The 18,798-nt window shown below is 39.7% G+C and overlaps 2 protein-coding genes across 10 annotated transcripts in view; one reads left to right on the top strand and one right to left on the bottom strand.

Annotated features, from left to right (window-relative positions):
- hdac10 (histone deacetylase 10) overlaps positions 1–13,412 on the bottom strand; it is a 40,836-nt gene extending 27,424 nt beyond the window's left edge. Inside the window, exons 1-11 of one of the 6 annotated variants that reach the window (XM_063072617.1) lie at positions 13,375–13,412; positions 10,777–10,843; positions 9,720–9,854; positions 8,049–8,145; positions 5,051–5,148; positions 4,865–4,969; positions 4,711–4,779; positions 3,725–3,851; positions 2,080–2,145; positions 1,413–1,472; positions 938–1,027 (exon numbers count right to left, since the gene is read on the bottom strand). In XM_063072617.1, coding sequence (XP_062928687.1) covers positions 938–1,027; positions 1,413–1,472; positions 2,080–2,145; positions 3,725–3,851; positions 4,711–4,779; positions 4,865–4,969; positions 5,051–5,148; positions 8,049–8,145; positions 9,720–9,854; positions 10,777–10,841 — 912 coding nt within the window. In that variant the 5' untranslated portion in view covers positions 10,842–10,843; positions 13,375–13,412. Of the gene's footprint in view, positions 1–937; positions 1,028–1,412; positions 1,473–2,079; positions 2,146–3,724; positions 3,852–4,710; positions 4,780–4,864; positions 4,970–5,050; positions 5,149–8,048; positions 8,146–9,453; positions 9,855–10,776; positions 10,844–12,443; positions 12,461–13,140; positions 13,304–13,374 lie in introns of those variants that run through there. The other 5 variants (XM_063072619.1, XM_063072618.1, XM_063072620.1 and 2 more) reach the window with 5 other exon arrangements.
- Positions 13,413–13,500: 88 nt separating this feature from the next.
- Positions 13,501–18,798, top strand: part of tubgcp6 (tubulin gamma complex component 6) — a 58,366-nt gene continuing 53,068 nt past the window's right edge. For 3 of the 4 annotated variants that reach the window (XM_063072615.1, XM_063072616.1, XM_063072613.1), the window contains exon 1: positions 13,501–13,613. The gene's annotated coding sequence lies outside the window, so the exon portion shown is untranslated. The remainder of the gene's footprint in view (positions 13,614–18,798) is intronic. The other variant, XM_063072614.1, reaches the window with a different exon arrangement.

Genomic DNA, 18,798 nt, shown 5'->3' with positions numbered 1-18,798 from the left:
GACCAAGGAACTGATTGTGGACTTCAGGAAGAAGTCCAGGGGACATGCACCAGTCCTCATTGAGAAATCAGCAGTGGAAAGGGTGAGCAGCTTGAAGTTCCTGGGAGTCAAAATTTTGAAAATCTAACCTGGACCCACATATTGATGCAATTATGAAGAAAACATGTCAGCAGCTATATTTCATGGAGTTTGTCACCAAAGACTCTAGCAAATTTCTACAGATGTACTGTGGAGAGCATTCTAACTGGCTCAATTGCCTTTTAGTCTGCAGGGGCCATTGCACAGGATTAGAAAAAGTTGAAGAGGTTTGCAGATTCAGCCAGCTACATCATGGGCACTAGCTCCCCCTCCAAAACACTGAGGTATCTTCAAAAGGCAATGCCTCAAAAAGGCATCATCCATCATTAAAAAACTCCATCACCCAGGACATGCCCTCTTCTCATTGCTACCATCAAGGAGATAGTATAGGCGCCTGAAGACCTACACTCAACATTTTAGGAACAGCTTCTTCTGACAGGACAATTATCTCATGAACACTACTGATGAACATTTCCACTTTTGCAATTTTTATTTCATTGTGACTTACAGTATTTTTAATGCCCTGCTCTGTATTGCTGCTACAAAACAACAAATTTCACATGTCAGTGATAATAAACCTGATTCTGATTCTAAAAGGAAAACAAAAACTAGGGCCCTTGTTTAGCAAAGGGAACAAGGGAATCAGTACCTCTGTATGACAAAGGATGCGTGGGAATTAAGGCCCCATAATGTCTAAGGAGTTGCAGGAGCCACATGGCAAATGATTGATATTTTCAACCAAAAGGGGACTGCAGATTATAGGAGTTTCATTGTGTCATGTGCACTCATAAGAAATTTTAACATTTAAACATTTAGTAATATGCATAGCCTGGGGTTGGGGAAAAATATAGTTACATACCTCTAAAACAAAGCACAGTTTCCCATTAGCTAATGGCATCAGTAACTGAGTTAGATGTGCAAAACACTCAGGTGTAGCACACATTTCACCCTGGAAGATGTTAAGATCAAGAGTTAATTGTACCAATGATATATGATTACGACTAGAACACCAGGACATTTTGAAGAAACTTCATTAAAATTATTTTTAAGATGGAGTTATCTTTGAATATTGTTTCAATTTTCATTAATTTTTCAAATGTAATTAAGGCTAATATTTGATTGCATCTAATTTAAGCACAGTTCAGGAAAAGTATGACAACATTTCTTCAAAATAAATTAGGCAGTTGGGATTTCATGCAAACACACTGCTTATGATCTAAAAACAAAATGCAGTGTTTTTGGCTCATACAAAAACATTTAATCATATTTAGTTAAGCAAAACTATAACACTATTTAATAATGGAGTAGATGACGTGTCAATTAAAATAATATACCTCAGGATCTCCAATAGCAGAATCAAATCCAGCTGAAACCAGAATTAATTCTGGATTAAACTGCAATGAGAATGAGTGAAATGATTTATTGACAACAAACAAAAGCAAAGAAGTTCTATGAAACAGATACAAGGGTCTTAGTTATACAAATGAGGCCACCCTCAGGTTGGAGGAGCAACACCTCATATTCCACTTGGGTAGCCAAGTGTCATGAACATCAATTTTTCCGACTTCTGGAAATTTCTCCCCCCCCCACTTCTCTTCTTTCCATTCCCCATGCTGGCTCCCCCCTTACTCCCTCTCTTCTCATGTGCCTATCACCCTCCCCGGTACCCCTCCTCCTTCCCTTTCTCCCTGGTTCATTCTCCGCTCCTATTAGATTCCTTCTTTTTCAGCCCTTCACCTTTTCCACCTATCACCTTCCAGCTTCTTACCTCATCTGTTCTTTTTCTACCCCATCTTCCCCCTCACCTGGCTTCCTCCATCACCTTCTACCTTGTTCTCTTTCTCTTCCCTCCACCTTCCTGTTCTGGCCTCTTTCCCATTCATTTCCAGTCCTGACAAAGGGTCTTGTCGTGAAACATCAACTCTTTATTCCTCTCCATAGATGCTGCCTGACCTGCTGAGTTCCTCCAGCATTTTTTGTGTATTCCTCTATATAAATTACCTCATAAGCCATTGGAAGTAAAATGGAGAAGAAAGCTGCCAAATAGTCAGCATTTCCCATTCCAACCTGTTGTAAATGAAAAACATAAGAAGATTTAAATTGAGAATTTAATAGAACAGACAGGGCAGCATCACAGTGGAGAATAACTGAATAATTATCTTGCTAATGTGGGTGATAGTTTAAACAATTTACTACCTACACCTAGATTTCTTCTAAGTCAGTATCTAGGCTAGAATCTATTGCACATGCAAAATATTTGACACACGACATGCAATGCTGTTCCTTGATTCTTTATACCCCACCCAAAACAAAAAGATACATAATAATCTCTACTGCCAAATGTAACAACAAATACATTTTTTACAATCTGACTATAGCTTGGTGCCAGCTAGATGGTTGCGAGAACATGTGGCATTGGATGATATGTTTTGAAAGCCTCACAGACCTGGTGTACACATCAGTATTTATACGGTAAAAAGTGATGGAGGGCTTTAGAGAGGGGCTATGCAATTGTTAAATTATAAACTGGTATGCACACAGGATGAGCACTTTAAAACGCTAATATTTGAGAACCAGAACTAACTTGGCTCAGCAGGCACAAAAATGGTCCCAGGGTGGATTCGAATGTGGGTTGCAGGATTTTGGATGGGATAAATTTTATATGAGGGATAGAGATACGTTTCTATCAAAGAAGGAGTAGGGCATCCCTTCCCTCTGCTAGCCTGCAGGTCACCCTTGGGCACCTGCTTAGCCACTAATGAGGGTTATGTGAAGCCATGGAACCAGGTGGTGAATTGTCATTTGAGCAGCTGGTGCATATCATAAGCCCTGGTTATGCAACCACTGATGCCAGGCAGACAATCTCTGAAGAGTAGTTATTTTATGGCTGTTCTGAAGAAGGCAACGGCAAACCACTTTTGTACAAAAATTTGTCAAGAACAACCATGATCGCCTATGTCATATGACACGGCACATAATGATGATGATGATGATCCAAGAAAGCATTAATAAATTCAGGTCTGAAGTTGGCAAAGGCACAGGCAAGGGTTTTTTTTTGTGTGACAGGTTGGTTAAGCCATGGCTGACAATAGAGATAGAAGGTGGCAATCTTACTGATGGAAAGTCAAAACTGAGAAGACACACTTCAACCTGATACAGTACTCAGAAAGAGACTCTTCAATTCTTAACTGAAGTCTACGCAGAAGGCTGAAAACGTAGGACCAAGAGACAGGTGTTATCAGTATAATTATGAAAACTAGTACCATGACTTCAGATGATGCCAACAAAGGCCAGCATGTAGATGCAAAGGAGATATCAAGTTTAGATACTTGGGTATCTACCGAGCTAGCAGTGTGGTAGGAACAATAGCTAATACTGAAGACTAGAATTCATTTAAAACAGGGGACTCCCAACCTTTTTTATACCATGGAACCCCACCATTAACCAAAGAATCTGTGGACTACAGGTTGGGAACCCCTGATTTAAAAACTTATAGGGAAATAGGTGAGAAAGAAAACTTTAGTTGAAAAGTTCTCACAGCACAATTTGATAGACCAAACAACTCCTTCAAGCACAAATAATTGTCTGAACCATTATGTACGAAGATGATCATATAAAAATTTTGCATTTTTATTTTGAGAAATACCTTGTTCCATGGCATATTTATGGTGAATCCTGTCCCACTGCCTTTTCCAATAGCACTGTAATCAGAATCCTTTAAATTAGGCCAAAACTGCTGGTGTTCATAGCGATGCCATGAGAAGTAAAGAACACTGAAATAAAAAAGCCATTAAAATATAAGGTTTGATCTGCAAAAAAAAATCCATGGAATAGTTTCTGTGCGGTTACCCTCCCTTGGGGAAGAAAGGACATGAGGGTGGAGAGTATCTTAGCCCATTGGAGCCCTTTGGACCGAGGTGGGATGCAAAATGTGAGGAGGTCTTTCAGTCACTGAAGGAGCTGCTGACCCAGGCGCCAGTGTTGGCTTTTGTGGACCCCCGATTACTGTATGTACTACACACAAATGCCAGCCGAGAGGGTTTAGGGGACGTCCTGGATCAGGATCAGGGCTCCGGGTTAAGGCCCGTTGCATTTGTCAGCTGGAGTCTGTCACCCTCTGAGGAAAACTATCCCACACACAAGTTGGAATTTTTGGTGTTGAATTGGATGGTGGATCAATTCTGGGGGCTACGTTCGGGATTGATTCCGTTGGATGCTATAGGGTTTCACTGCTGTGTAACATGCTGTAAAGTTTCACTCATAATGTAATGGTTTCTCTGTAGCAGCAATGTTTGGGTTATGACTAGAGATAACGGGATTTGGAATGCTGTTGTTCTTTCTTGTGTGCTGGAAGAGAGATTTTCACGGTCTTTTGCCGGGGAGAGACGAGGAACGAAGATGCGAATGGAGAGAGTTGGTAGACCGCCGGATGGCATTTGCAACATCTCAGAGAGGTCAAATATCACAGAAATGTTCAGTTTATTTTTTAACACTAATTGAGTGATTGTTCTGGACACGTAGTTCTCTTCTTAATGATAACAAAAGCAGTGCTACACAATACATTGCTCTCCAACATGAACACTAATGATTCTTGGGGATCTGTAAAAACACAGAAACACAAATGGTGCCAACCTTGGATCCTCCTCAAATGTGTTCTGAGTTCCTTGGCCATGATGCACATCCCAATCAACTATCAGAATCCTGGAAGAGGAAAGCAATAAAAATTTGTTTATATCATTATCAACAAAAGTCTAGCTTTTCATTTCTGAGAAGTTAGAAACTCCACCTTTTTGTTCCATATCTTTGTTTTGCATACTCAGCTGCTATTGCTACATTATTAAAGATGCAAAATCCACAGGCATCACTCTTCTGGCTGTGGTGACCTGGAGGTCTGGGAAAGAAGAAGAAATAGATAATATTTTGTGTGCTGCATTAAATTTATCAACAACGTAAATATAAAATTATCCTATACCTTACTAGTGCCATCCCATTTCTTATTCTTTCTGACATGACTGCATCAACAAGTTGTAGAGTTGCTCCCAGAGATAATTTAGCACAGTGATTGGAGTTCTAAAACAAAACAGCCTTTCTTAAAAGACACATCAAATATGTGATGAAAGCTTTAGTAACTAATCCTTAAAGCAATTGTGCTTTTAATTAATTTGGCTGTTGCTTTTTAACAATTTATCTAGTTAACAGATCCTCAAATATTTCTTGCAACAGCCTACAACACTTTATATTTCACTTGCCTATTTGTTAATCTAGATTACTACCCTAGATCTTTACATCAGTGGTCCCCAACCACCCGGCCGCGAGGAAACAGTATGATTTGGTGATACGAAACGATATGAGTCAGCTGCACCTTTCCTCATTCCACCACGCTCACTGTTGAACTTGAATGCATGCGAGGTCATCAGTGACCCAAGACGCAAGTAAATGATCAAAGATGTGCAAAGGAATAGGTCGGTGACCCCTTTGTGAATGTCCCCGGTGAATCATCCATGTCAGCATGGGAAAAAGATCAATACCTCGAGCTTGCAAGTGATGGTGGGCTGAAAAGTATGTTTGACATAACATCTCTGCCGGGAATCTGGATCAAAGTCAAGGCTGAATATCCTGAGATAGCCACGAAAGCACTGAGAACATTACTTCCGTTCCCAACATCATATCTCTGTGAAGCGGAGTTTTCTGCAATGAATGCACCAAAAACCAAATTGCGGAATAGACTGGACATAAGGAACCCCCTTCGAGTATCGCTGTCTCCCATCACCCCTTGATGGGACCGTCTTGGTGCAGGAAAACAAGCCCAGGGCTCCCACTGATTCAGCGATATTGGTGTGCTGCAATGATTTTATATGTTCATACGAGGAAAATATGCGCTGTGTGTTTAATATTAAATTCATTAGATAAACCCTTTTAGACACAAAATTGAGTGTATTAGCCACTTATAAGTGACCTATCATCTATATTCTGGTCGTGATTAACACCACCCCGTCCCCCCCACCCCCGGTCGGCTGGTCTGCAAGAATATTGTCAATATTAAACCAGTCTGCGTGCAAAAATGGTTGGGGACCCCTGCTTTACATTGTCTTTCAATGAAGATTAGAATATTAACTGGGTTGACAAAATCCACCTGCTCTAAACCAGTGGTCCCCAACCACCGGGCCGCAGAGCATGCGCTACCGGGCCGCGAGGAAGCGATATGATTTGGTCAGCTGCACCTTTCCTCATTCCCTGTCACAGCCACTGATCAGCCATTACGCATGCGAGGTCATGACCCGCGCGTCATCCGTGTCAGGGCGGGAAGGTGATCAACTCCTCGAGCTTGCAAATGACGACGGGCTGAAAAGTATGTTTGACATAACATCTCTGCCGGCATTCTGGATCAAAGTCAAGGCTAAGTATCCTGAGATAGCCACGAAAGCATTGAAAACGTTGCTTTCATCTCCAACATTTTTCTGCGAAGCGGAGTTTTCTGCAATGAATGCAACGAAAACTAAACTGCGGAATGGACTGGACATCAGGAACCCCCTTCGAGTATTGCTGTCTCCCATCACCCCTCGATAGGACGGTGTTGTTGCAGGGAAACAAGCCCAGGGCTCCCACTGATTCAGCGATATTGGTGTGTTGCAATGATTTTATATGTTCATATGGGGAAAATATGTGCTATGTGTTTAATATCCGAACGTTACTTAAAATGTTATGATGCTATTGACTTATAAGTGACTTATATAACCATATAACAATTACAGCACGGAAACAGGCCATCTCGGCCCTTCTAGTCCGTGCCTAACGCTACTCTCACCTAGTCCCGCCGACCTGCACTCAGCCCGTAACCCTCCATTTCTTTCCTGTCCAGATACCTATCCAATTTTTCTTTAAGTGGTCATATCGAACCTGCTTCTGCCACCTCTACTGGAAGTTCGTTCAACACTTCAAGCTCCCCTGATAATTGACATCATTATATCCGTGCGAGGAAAATATGCGCAGTGTGTTTAGTATTAAATTCGTTAGATAAACCCTTTTAGAAACAAAATTGAGTGTATTACCCACTTATCACCTATATTCCGGTAGTGATTAACACCCACCCCCACAAACAGAATCGCCAAAAAGGATTTGCTTGGGGGGTGGGGGGAAGGAATCGGCAGGTCACGACGCGTGCGCAAGTCTTCATGGTCATTGTAGTCTTTTAGGTAAACAACGCATTTGACTGCTACTCTTGTTCGTTGGCAACCCTACCCCCCCACCACCCCTGGTCGGCCGGTCCGCAAGAATATTGTCAATATTAAACCGGTCCGCATTGGAAAAAAGGTTGGGGACCCCTGCTCTAAACAACAGATTCATTCTCTGTTTCAACATCTGGAAAACATTTCTTTATAGTAACACACACAAAACACTGGAGGAACTCAGCAGGCCAGGCAGCATCTATGGAGAGGAATAAACAGTTGACATTTTGGGCCGAGACCTTTCTTCAGTCCTTAAATTTATTCTTTTCCATAGATGCTACCTGACCTGCTGAGGTCCTCCAGCATTTTGTGTGTGTTGCTTGGATTTCCAGCATCTGCAGACTTTCTTATGTTTATTATTTCTTTATAATAATCTGTCATTTAAGTTTCCACTAATGCAAATACAGTCTTGTTCAATCAAATACTTCAACTATCAGAAAGCAATGCTATCAATTCATGGTCGCTGTACTCAAATTTCTAGGACTAGTTTTCAAACCTTTTCAGAAAAGGAAGAGACTGTCTGTGGATGGGTATTAGCATTCACACAGTTCAGTCCTAAAACTATGAACCAGAGACAGTCAATTGGCTTGAATTATGTGACTAATTCTGGAATGGGTCTTGGATCCAAAGTTGAACACAAATGAAAGTGCATTCAATTTAATTAAACTAACACAGAGAAAAAGAAATGAAACGTGACTTTGCTGGTAATTGATTAGGTTTTCTTGAAAGTATAATTTTACTTACAGGGTGAAAATAAACTCCATCATATTTGTATGAGAAGCTCTTCAATTGTTCAACATTCATAAATGCAGTAGATTTCACAGCTTCCAAATAATCCACGCTGCAAATAGGAAACACTTTAATAAAATTTCATCAAAACACGTTAAGTAAATTTAAAAAATCTGTTGGACATTCTCTGCTACAATACATTGGCTTATCAGTGACCAAATCAGTAAAAAGAGTACAGAGTTTAAATTATCCATAAAGACACAACCTAGGAGCAAGTTATAAAGCAACATTGGCAAAATTGTGCTCGGTTATTTTCCTTGGCTAGATATACCTGGATACTCCAGAAATGTCACATAATAAGGATGCAAATTAGTATTTTTGAAAACCCCTCAAAGATCCAAACAGCACCATATGATTAAAGATAAAATGTGATGTTAATAATAACTTAATAGATATTTGCTGAACAGCTAACTCATTGCCAAAACTTAGTGTAATGTAGTTTACTCTCCACTATAGTAACCCCCCCCCCCGCCACTATAACACTGGTGTCACTGTAGAGAACCAATTTACAAGTAAAAATTAAGGCTTGTGGAAATATTGCTCCACCATCATGAATAAAATTATTAAAATAACTGTGTGCTCTTTACTATAAATTATGGTTTACACTACAGATGCAAATTGCTGGCATGAAAGCACAGTATCTGATATCCCAATTTGACTTTAGAAATATGCAAAGCAAATCGCTATTTAGCAAGTTTCAGAGCTCGTCTTTACACTATGTATTTAAGAGGATACTTACCAATACTAAACTAGGCATGTCAACCTGCCTCAGAGTACTGAAATGTTACATTTATCCAGTTATGTTATATGGCTCAGAATGTTGGACAATATCTAGTAACATGAGGAAACAAATTGTAGCAGCAGAGATGTGGTTCTTGAGAAGGATGCAAAGAATATCATGGACGAAACGAATAACTAACAAGGATGTCATGAACAAAGCAAACACAAAAAGAGAATTAATGTATGAGATCATGAAAAGGCAACGTAACTTCATTGGACATGTGATTAGGAAAGAGGAGTTAGAATGCACGGTAATTATGGGAAAGATTGAAGGGAAGAAGGCAAAAGGAAGACAAAGACAAATGATGATGGAGACAGCAGCCAGAGAACTGAAAGTGAATACCAATGAATTGATCCACTTGACCCGAAACAGGAGTGTGTGGGCCATGGCAGTCAAAGCTCAAACTGGGCATGGCACCTGATGATGAGTATGATTTAAGAGAATGGGTGTTTATCCATAACAGCAGGGAGAAAAGAGTTCAAATGCCCCTCAAAGTCCAAACCTACATCCCTGTTATGAGAAGTGGAAACAGGTAAGACTGGCCAATAGGGCTCTGGTGAAGTTGTATAGGTCACTCACCTGTACAGTGGATGTAATATATTGCAGAAGCATCAGTGCACTCCAACCATACCATCGGCTTCAAAGGACGACAGAGAAGGGAGGTCATTGATGACCTATGCTCTACTTAGGAGCTAAGGGCCCAAGTTAAGTTAGTTCAGATATCCTTTGGTGTAAGAACAGAAATGGAGAGGAAAGGAGAAACAGGTTGCTGCCCAAACTTTCACTCAGAGTAGGAGATGGGGAAAGTATGCAACTGGTTAATACATTTTAAATGTATGTCCAACCTGTGAACCAAACTAATTTCCTCTTCAGTAGCCTCTCGAACTGATAGTTGGACACATCTTTCCAAAAGACCATACTCTTTCAGTTTGTCAAAGGAAGCGGACAAACGTTCTGGTATTTCAATGCTGCAATCTGGGCTAAAATGCAAACAAACAAAAAGATTATTTTAATTAATGAAATGGATCATAATAACTTGTTCATTTACCAGCCATACAGTCTTCGTTAGGCACTTTGACCCAATTTTCCAAATTATCCTAGCAAAATAAAAGAACCACTATTCAAGTTCATAAACTACTGACATAATCACAAAGATTAACGTATGCTCTTATCTGGTTTTAAGTTTTAAATTACTTGGTGGCAAACAAGGATTTCAATGTATATTTTTATGGAGCACCAGGGAAGTCCAGAGATAGTGGAAATACAGAAAATAGAATTGAAATGGTGAGGGGGGAGGGGGAAACAGAATGCTGGAACTTAGTTGGACGTAGCAATTGCTGGAAAGTCTGAAACAATGGAGAATGCTTGAAATATTCAGCAGTTCAGGAGAGAAAAACCAAAGAATAATAATGATAGTATTGAGTCAAATACTCAATAAATGCAATGAACTATAATAGTGATTAAAATATTTTCGCAGAAAATTGGAGCTAACCAAATCACCTAAATTGTGAACAATCTGAACTGATGTCCAATATTCTGCTCTAAGAGATAGATTGTTACAAATATCTTAAATCAGTGGAGTTAAGTGGCTTAGACCCTCTGCAACTAAAAGTATCTGCAATTTTTTTTTAGTACAGTAACTAAGTCTGACAATACTCACAATCCCAGAACTGGAAGGCCAAATGCAGGCAAATGGGACTAGCTCGCAGGGAAACACAGTGGAAGGATAAAGGTTTTAAAACTTGAGCCATTGTTTAATCTGGTATCAATTTACAAAGCCAGTAAAGAATGTGGAACACCTGTCTGGATTCCGTTGAAATAATCACGTGTTAAGATTATATAGGATTTGATAAAACTTTTAACAGCAGATGAACTTGAGGTATAAAATATTAAACTACTCACAAATCCCACAGCAGATTATAGCTCATCATTCGTTCATCGTAGATCAATCCAGTCCCTGAAGCCATTTCTGGAAAAAAACATTGTACTAAAAATACAATATATAAACAGCCACCCTATGCATAATTCATACCCAAAGTAAACCACATTTAACTCTAAATCTTAAAGTACAAAATAAGAACACAAGACATAGAAGCAGAATTTGCCATTTGGCCCATTAGGTCTGCTCTACCATTCAATCATGATTGATTTATACCAGAAATACCAGAACCACTTGGCAATAATTGTCAAGAGATGATACGGTATATGAAAATCACGGATAAATCACAACATTCTAGTACAGATGTTTTCTATTCAAATATTGTTTGTCCAACTCATATTTCCAATACTTTGTGTTTAACTTATGATAACCAAAATCTTTTGAATTTTTAATTAACTTCCTGATCCGCTTGTACGCAGGAACTAAGCACATGAGTATTCGTTCGTCCTTATGTGCCATGTTGTATGATGTAGGCAATCATGATCATTCCATGACGATCAATGCTCTTGGGAAATTTTTCTACAGAGTGGTTTGCCATTGCCTTCTTCTGGGCAGTGCCTTTACAAGATGGGTGACCACAGCCATTATCAGTTCTCTTCAAAGATTGTCTGCCTGGGATCAGTGGACGCTTAACCAGGACTTGTGATATTCACCAGCCACTAATACAATCATCCACCAAATTCTCCTCTGGCTTCACATGACCCTGATTGGGGGGCTAAGCAGCTGCTACACCTTACCCAAGGATGACCTGCAGGCTAGCGGAGGGACGGTGTGCCTTACACCCTGGTAGAGACGTATCTCCACCCCGACATCCCAATATGAGCATTAAAAATCTAATTAATCTATATAATTTTCTCATTGTATAAATATAATTGACCATTAGTGGACATTCTCTTAGCTTTAGCTATGGGACACTGAATTAAAGTTGCTTTAAAATAAGTTTGCAAACATTTAAATATGATTGGACAGAAACACACACACATAATAATAGTGAGCAAAATATTTTAAAATACAAGTAAACCACCAAACTTAAATTTTGAAGTTGAAATCAAGTTGTATTACAAATCTGCAATCTTAGAGAAAGCCATTTGCAATTTGGATTAACCTTAGCTGTTACCATCGATACTGATACTAGAAGAAAGCAATATTGGTATTATTGCAACACACACGCAAATGCTGGTGAACGCAGCAGGCCAGGCAGCATCTATAGGAAGAGGTACAGTCAATGTTTTGGGCTGAGACCCTTCGTCAGAAAGGGGGAGGTGGAGATCCGAAATGATAGGAGAAAACAGGAGGGGGAGGGATGGAGCTAAGTGCTGGAAAGTTGATTGGCAAAAGGGATATGAGGCTGGAGAAGGGAGAGGATCATGGGATGGGAGGCCTAGGGAGAAAGAAAGTTGGGAGGGGGGTGGGGAGCCCAGAGGATGGGCAGGGAGTTATAGTGAGAGGGACAGATGGAGAAAAAGAGAGAAAATAAATAAATAAACAATGGATAGGGTATGAAGGTATTATTGCCTAAGGTGAATTCCACTGGTTTTGTGGTATTATGGATATAATATTTGTCAATTCCAAAATGAATACAGGAAGCAACACCGAGATGTCTCTTTTTTTCATTTCCTATGGCAGGCACCTCAAAGAATTGGAGAGATACCACCAGAGTGTCTCTGCAAAATCCATCAAATCCGCAGCAACGTCTTCTCCTATTCCATCATTTAATAATTGCAGATGCTATTATCTGAAATTAATTGAAGAAAATGAAGATCAGGCAGCATCTGTAGAAAGAGAATCAGTTAACGTTTCGGGCTTTAGACCCTTATGCAGAATTGAGAAAATGAGAAGCTGATGAAGGGTCTGTGACCAGAAACAATACTTGGTTCTCTTTCCACAGATGTTGTCTGGTCTGCTGAGATTTCCCCAGATATTTTCTGTTTTTATTTTGGATTAATCTTCTTTTTGTCTGTATAATGGTAAAGTCGGGGCACGTGTCTAGTAGATCAAACTATACAAAAGAAAAAGGGAAAAAATGAGCGGATGGTAGGCAGAAGTGACAAGTTTTGGTACAAAAAACAAATTGATGGATTTAATATTGAGTCCTGCAGGGTACAACATGCATTGAAAGTGGAAGTGAACTTCATCATTAGTATCTGCTTAGAAGACTCACAAGATATGGAACCTGGTTGTGCAACCTTCAACAATAAATTGCTAATATACTAACTAGCCTTACAGAACATTGACAAGAAAAATACAATCTAAAGTAAGCATTGAAATGCAATCAGCACTATGGAAAGAGTATTTCAGTTATTAATACTGTTAAGAGTAAGTAGCACATTTTATTTTTTCTTTCGTATTTTGATTCCGGACGCCATTTCACTTGAAATGCACGAGAGAGGTGCGGGATAGCTTTGGATCCTCCCTCCCAGTGTCCAGAAAACGTTACTAACACAATGGGGAAAAAAAACACACACACAGGTTCGAAATCACCTCGGAACCAGAGTGGAAACAACTCCTTAACAAAAAGAAAAACTACAAAACTTATCCACCGGTGAGCTGCAGCGAATTACCTCAAAAGCGAGAGACCGCCAATAGCAGGAGCTTCCGGCTCAACCCAACCTGACAACGGGAAGCGGTCTTTGATTGACAGTAAAACGAACCAAGCGCGGAACAGCCTTTCAATCCGGACCAATTGGGTTTGCCGCGCGCGACGGGTTCTCCCCGGCGCCGCCAAGTTAGGTAGGCCGAGCAGTTGCTAGGCGCCGTTATGGAGTGGCGGTGCTGAGGAAGGTGAGCGGGTCCAGTTCAGGTACGTCTGCATGTTTAGTGTTGGGTTTGGCAGCTTTTGCAGTGTCGGGGTTTCTATTCAATCACACATAAAACAACGGAAGGGTCTCGGCCCGAAACGTCGACTGTTTATTCCCATCCATAGACGCTGCCTGCCTTACTGAGCTCTTCCAGCACATTGTGTGTATTGCTGTAGATTTCCAGCATCTGCAGTACGTACTTATGTCCAAAACAATGGGTTGCATCCGTGCTCGATGGGCTGAATGGTTTCTTTATTTGCTTTGTCATTTTCTGGATGGAGCCACATTCCGTGTAGCCGATCTCAGTCTGTCAATGCTAGTTTGGATTGTGCTGTCACAGGAATGCGGCTGTAAATGCAAATGGCACGGCCTTGGGAATTGGTTGATAATGAACGTTGTAGTGGACTTGATATGGAATTCGTGAAAGAGATTTATGTGATTTTCATAGTAAATCTTATTTAGGGAAGTTTGATTCAATCACTTTTCTAGTGGAAGGAACTGTCATCAATAATTACAATTGTTGGTGCTGCATAGGAATGTAATGTCCTCTATTTCATACTGTTGCTGCCCATGGAGATGGGACTTTCCTCGAATGGTGGAAGTGCAAGAGACTGCAGATGTTGGAATCTGGAGCAGAAAAAAAAATCCAAAATGCTGGAGGAACTCAGTGGCTACAGTTCCAAAGAAGGCTCTCAACCGGAATCATTGTCCCATTTTCCACCACAGATGCCGTGACCCGCTGAGTTCCAGCAGCATTTTATTGTTTACCCCAGAATGGTGGAATTTCTAATTTCATGTAGGCTCAGCTTCTGTGTTCAGAAATGAGAAGCCTGAGTAGAGAGAAGGGCTGATCATAAACAAGAGAAAATCTGCAGATTTCTGTGTGTTGCAAAGAGAAGGGTTGTCTGCTTTCGGTACCTGTGCAAACATATTCATTCAGATCATGATTCATTATCCTTTAATTCCCTCCTGCACTAACACCTTCCCTTTCCTCTTGCTCTCAATCATTGCCTATCTTTTCCTTAGCCTCAAAGTGGATAACAAGTTGCAGTTGTTGTAAGTTACTGAGGTAGAGGTTTGAAATAATGATCCAGAAATATACATTTGAACTTTACCATGGAATTAAAAAATAGTTTGAGATGAAAGTAAATGCTGGCCTTGTCATTTATGTTTGGATATAATAAATTGATCACCTTTGTGTATTACTTAACTTTCAGTACAGGAATTTGTACGCAATCTATCGGAACAATACTTGAAAAACATATTTCCAAATACTAATTGATACAGAACCATATAGTTTGATTTTAATGGTATGGGTTTATAGCTGTAGAAAATTAGCAACAGTTAAATTCACTTATCATCACCACTGTGTGTTGAGTTGTATGACGTGGTTGATCATTGGTGACTATGATTGTTTTTGGCAATTTTTTTCTATAGAAGTGGTTTGCCTTTGCCTTCCTCTGGGCAGTGTCTTTACAAGATGGGTGACCCCCTGCCATTATTAATACTCTTCAGAGATTGTCACCCTGGCATCAGTGGTCATATAACTAGGACTTGTGATATCACCAGCTGCTCATATGACCATCCACCACCACCTGCTCCTATGTCTTCATGTCACCCTGATCCGGTGGGGTAGGGAGACTAACAGGTGCTACATCTTGCCCAAGGGTAGCTTGCAGGCTAGTGGAGGGTTGGAGCACCTTACACCTTCTTTGGCAGAGATGAATCTCCACCATGTCACTATCTATATTAAAAAACTTGAATTACAGCTTTATTAGCACAAGAATTTCTGGTCTCATCCATTGTTTGTACTGTTATGTTACTTCTGTTTAAACATACTGTGGGTTAACAGTAAAGAATCATATTCTGGAAGAATTAGAGAACTTTGATTTACAGTAATAAACAAACCGGTCTTAACCCAGCCGCGTGCTGGAACATTTTGGCAATTCCGCGCATGCTCAGTGCTCTGTCCAATCATGTACTGGCACATCATTGCACGTGATATCACCACATCTTCCTTTCCTTAAAAAGAAAAACAATTAACAACGTTAATCAAAGCAAATACATTATTTAACCACAAAACAAATCTGCATCAGATAACTGAAACTCTGAAGTTGGCTTCTTCTTCTTTTCTTTGCAATTTCTTTTTAACACTGCTCTTTCCTCTGTTTGGACCATGTATGATCTGGGTTGTACTTCTTCAAGTACTGTAGCTTTCTTAATTCCTTCCACTTCCATTTGTAATGAAATACGAATCTTCTTTTCTTCATCTAATTCATTCATTAACTGTGTAATCTCTTTTTTATGCTGATTTCATTTCAATAATACTTCGCAATTCTGTGTAATCTCTTTTTTATGCTGATTTCATTTCAATAATACTTCGCAATTCCTTCACTTGTGCTTTCACTTCTTCCTTATACTGTGCCCACTGTGAGCGTTCTTGCTCTAGACAGTGATTAGACTGAATCTCATAATACTCATGATTTCATAATACTTCGCAATTCTGTGTAATCTCTTTTTTATGCTGATTTCATTTCAATAATACTTCGCAATTCCTTCACTTGTGCTTTCACTTCTTCCTTATACTGTGCCCACTGTGAGCGTTCTTGCTCTAGACAGTGATTAGACTGAATCTCATATTCTCTCTGTGTCTCTTTCATTATTGCTTGCATTGAAGCAACCTCCTCCTCCCATTGCTTTTTCACATCAACAATTGCCTCCTGTTTGGTCGTCTCAGACACAGCAGCTACTGCTTTTATATTCTCCATGTCAGCATTTTCACAAAGCGCATGTATACAAAATTCCTCACATTCATCTTCAGTCACTGCATTTACTTGTTTCATTTCATTTTCCTTCTTTTTACTTTTACAACAGCGCGAAAAATGATTAATCTTACCGCAGTTGTAGCAAGTTTTGCCATATGCGAAACACTGATTTGGGTGATGTTCCTGCGCACAGCGATCACATGATTTTTTTCTTTCCAATGCCGTTTTGCTCTGTCGGTTTTGTCGACGTGTTATTATATTTCTTGATGTAGTCGCGCTTTTTTACAGCGTTTACAGTTTTCAAGAAAAAGCTCTTCAGCCTGCAACATTGCGGTCTCAGAAGCTTTGTAGAGTGCGACAGCTGTTTCAAAATTTAAATCTTGCTCTCTCAACAGCCTTTCTCTCAGTGCATTATCTCGAATGCCACAAACTATTCTATCTTTAATAAGGGAGTCTGTGAGCGATCCAAACTCGCACGTTCTACTACGCTTTCTTAACTCCATAACATACTGATCAATTATTTCAGTAGCTCTCTGCGCACACGTAAAGAATTTATATCACTCATATGTTAAATTACGCCTAGGTATACAAAAAACTTCAAATCTGTCCATTATCGACTTTAAATTGGAATTATCTCCATCTTCAAAGACAAAATTATTATATACCTCTATTGCGTCATTCCCGATTACATGGAGCAGAAGTGCTGCTTTGGTTATTAGCGATTTTTCTTCATAATCGATCGCTGATAAGTACAGTTCAAACTATTGCTTGAATATCCTCCAATTCTCAGCTACATTGCCAGTCAGCTGAAGTTTTGGTGGGGGTTGTAAATCTTCCATTTTACTGTTTACAGTTCGAACTTTTTTCTTCTCTTTTTTTTTGATTATCTTTGATTCTTGATTCTCCCATATTATTCTTCTAGAACCACTTCTGACATCATGTTATGTTACTTCTCTTGAAGTGTACCATGGGTTAACAGTAAAGAATCATATTCTGGAAGAATTAGAGAACTTTTATTTACAGTAATAAACAAACACGTCTTAATCCAGCCACGTGCTGGAACATTCTGGCAATCCCGCGCATGCTCAGTGCTCTGTCCATTCATGTACTGGCACATCATTGCACGTGATATCACCACATGTACTTGGTTACTTAGGACCATATCTGCTTTGTATTTGAATGGAATACTGCCTGGGGATAACAAAGACAGAGATTTTCACAAGAATAAATTTTGAAGTTTAAATGTTTAAATTTATGAAAGGAACTTGCATTCGCCCATTAAAGGAAATTTTCATAACAGGCTTTTCTTTACAACTACTCTATTCAGTTTGATATATGAATTGTTAAATTCTATGACAAAGGGTTTCTTGATTTTATGTACTGCATTGTGTATCAGTAGTTTAAACTTTGATTTATTCTTTAAGTTTTGTAATTTTAAAATTTATATTTCCAAAATTATTTAATGTTCTACCTTTTTTACCATTGCCTCTTGGTTTACTTTGAAAGCTGAATAATCTTAAATTTCACCATAACTTTCAAGCTTACTTCTGGAGATAAAACTGCTCAATCTTGTCTGAATTGCTTGAGTTTGTTGCCAGCATTTTTGTGATAGAACTAGTTTAGGGGTTCCCAATGTTTTTTGAGCCATGGACCCCTACCATTCCCATGTTGAGAATCCCTGAACTAGATGAAACTAGTAACGTATTGTATTGAATTGACTTTGTTACTTACATCCTTCATATGCATGAAGAGTAAAAATCTTTATGTTATGTCTCCGTCTAAATGTGCAATTTATAGTAATTTGTAATAAATAGTATGTACAACAGGACAGTCAATATAGCATTTAAATACAATTGTATCAGCATGAGTTAATCACTCTGATGGCCTGGTGGAAGAAGCTGTCCTGGAGCCTGTTTCCTGGCTTTTATGCTGTGGTACCATTTCCTGGATGGTAGCAGCTGGAACAGTTTTGGTTGGGGTGACTCGGGTCCCCAATGATCCTTCGGGCACTTTTTACACACCTGTCTTTGTAAATGTCCTGAATAGTGGGAAGTTCACATCTACAGATGCGCTGGGCTGTCTACGCCACTCTCTGCAGAATCCTGCAATTGAAGGAAGTACAGTTCCCATACCAGGCAGTGATGCAGTCAGTCAGGATGCTCTCAATTGTGCCCCTATAGAAAGTTCTTAGGATTTGGGGGCCCATACCAAACTTCTTCAACCGTCTAAAGTGAAAGAGACGCTGTTGTGCCTTTTTCACAACACAGCCGGTACGTACAGACCATGTGAGATCCTCAGTGATGTGTATGCCGAGGAACTTAAAACTATTCACACTCTCAACCCCAGATCCATTGATGTCAATAGGGATTAGCCCGTCTTCATTCCTCCTGTAGTCCACAACCAGCTCCTTTGTTTTTGTGAA

Source organism: Mobula hypostoma, chromosome 20 (genome assembly GCF_963921235.1).
Source record: "Mobula hypostoma chromosome 20, sMobHyp1.1, whole genome shotgun sequence".
Classification (NCBI taxonomy): Eukaryota; Metazoa; Chordata; class Chondrichthyes; order Myliobatiformes; family Myliobatidae; genus Mobula; species Mobula hypostoma.
Note: the sequence above shows the minus strand (reverse complement) of the source record. Positions and strands in the feature narration are given on the sequence as shown.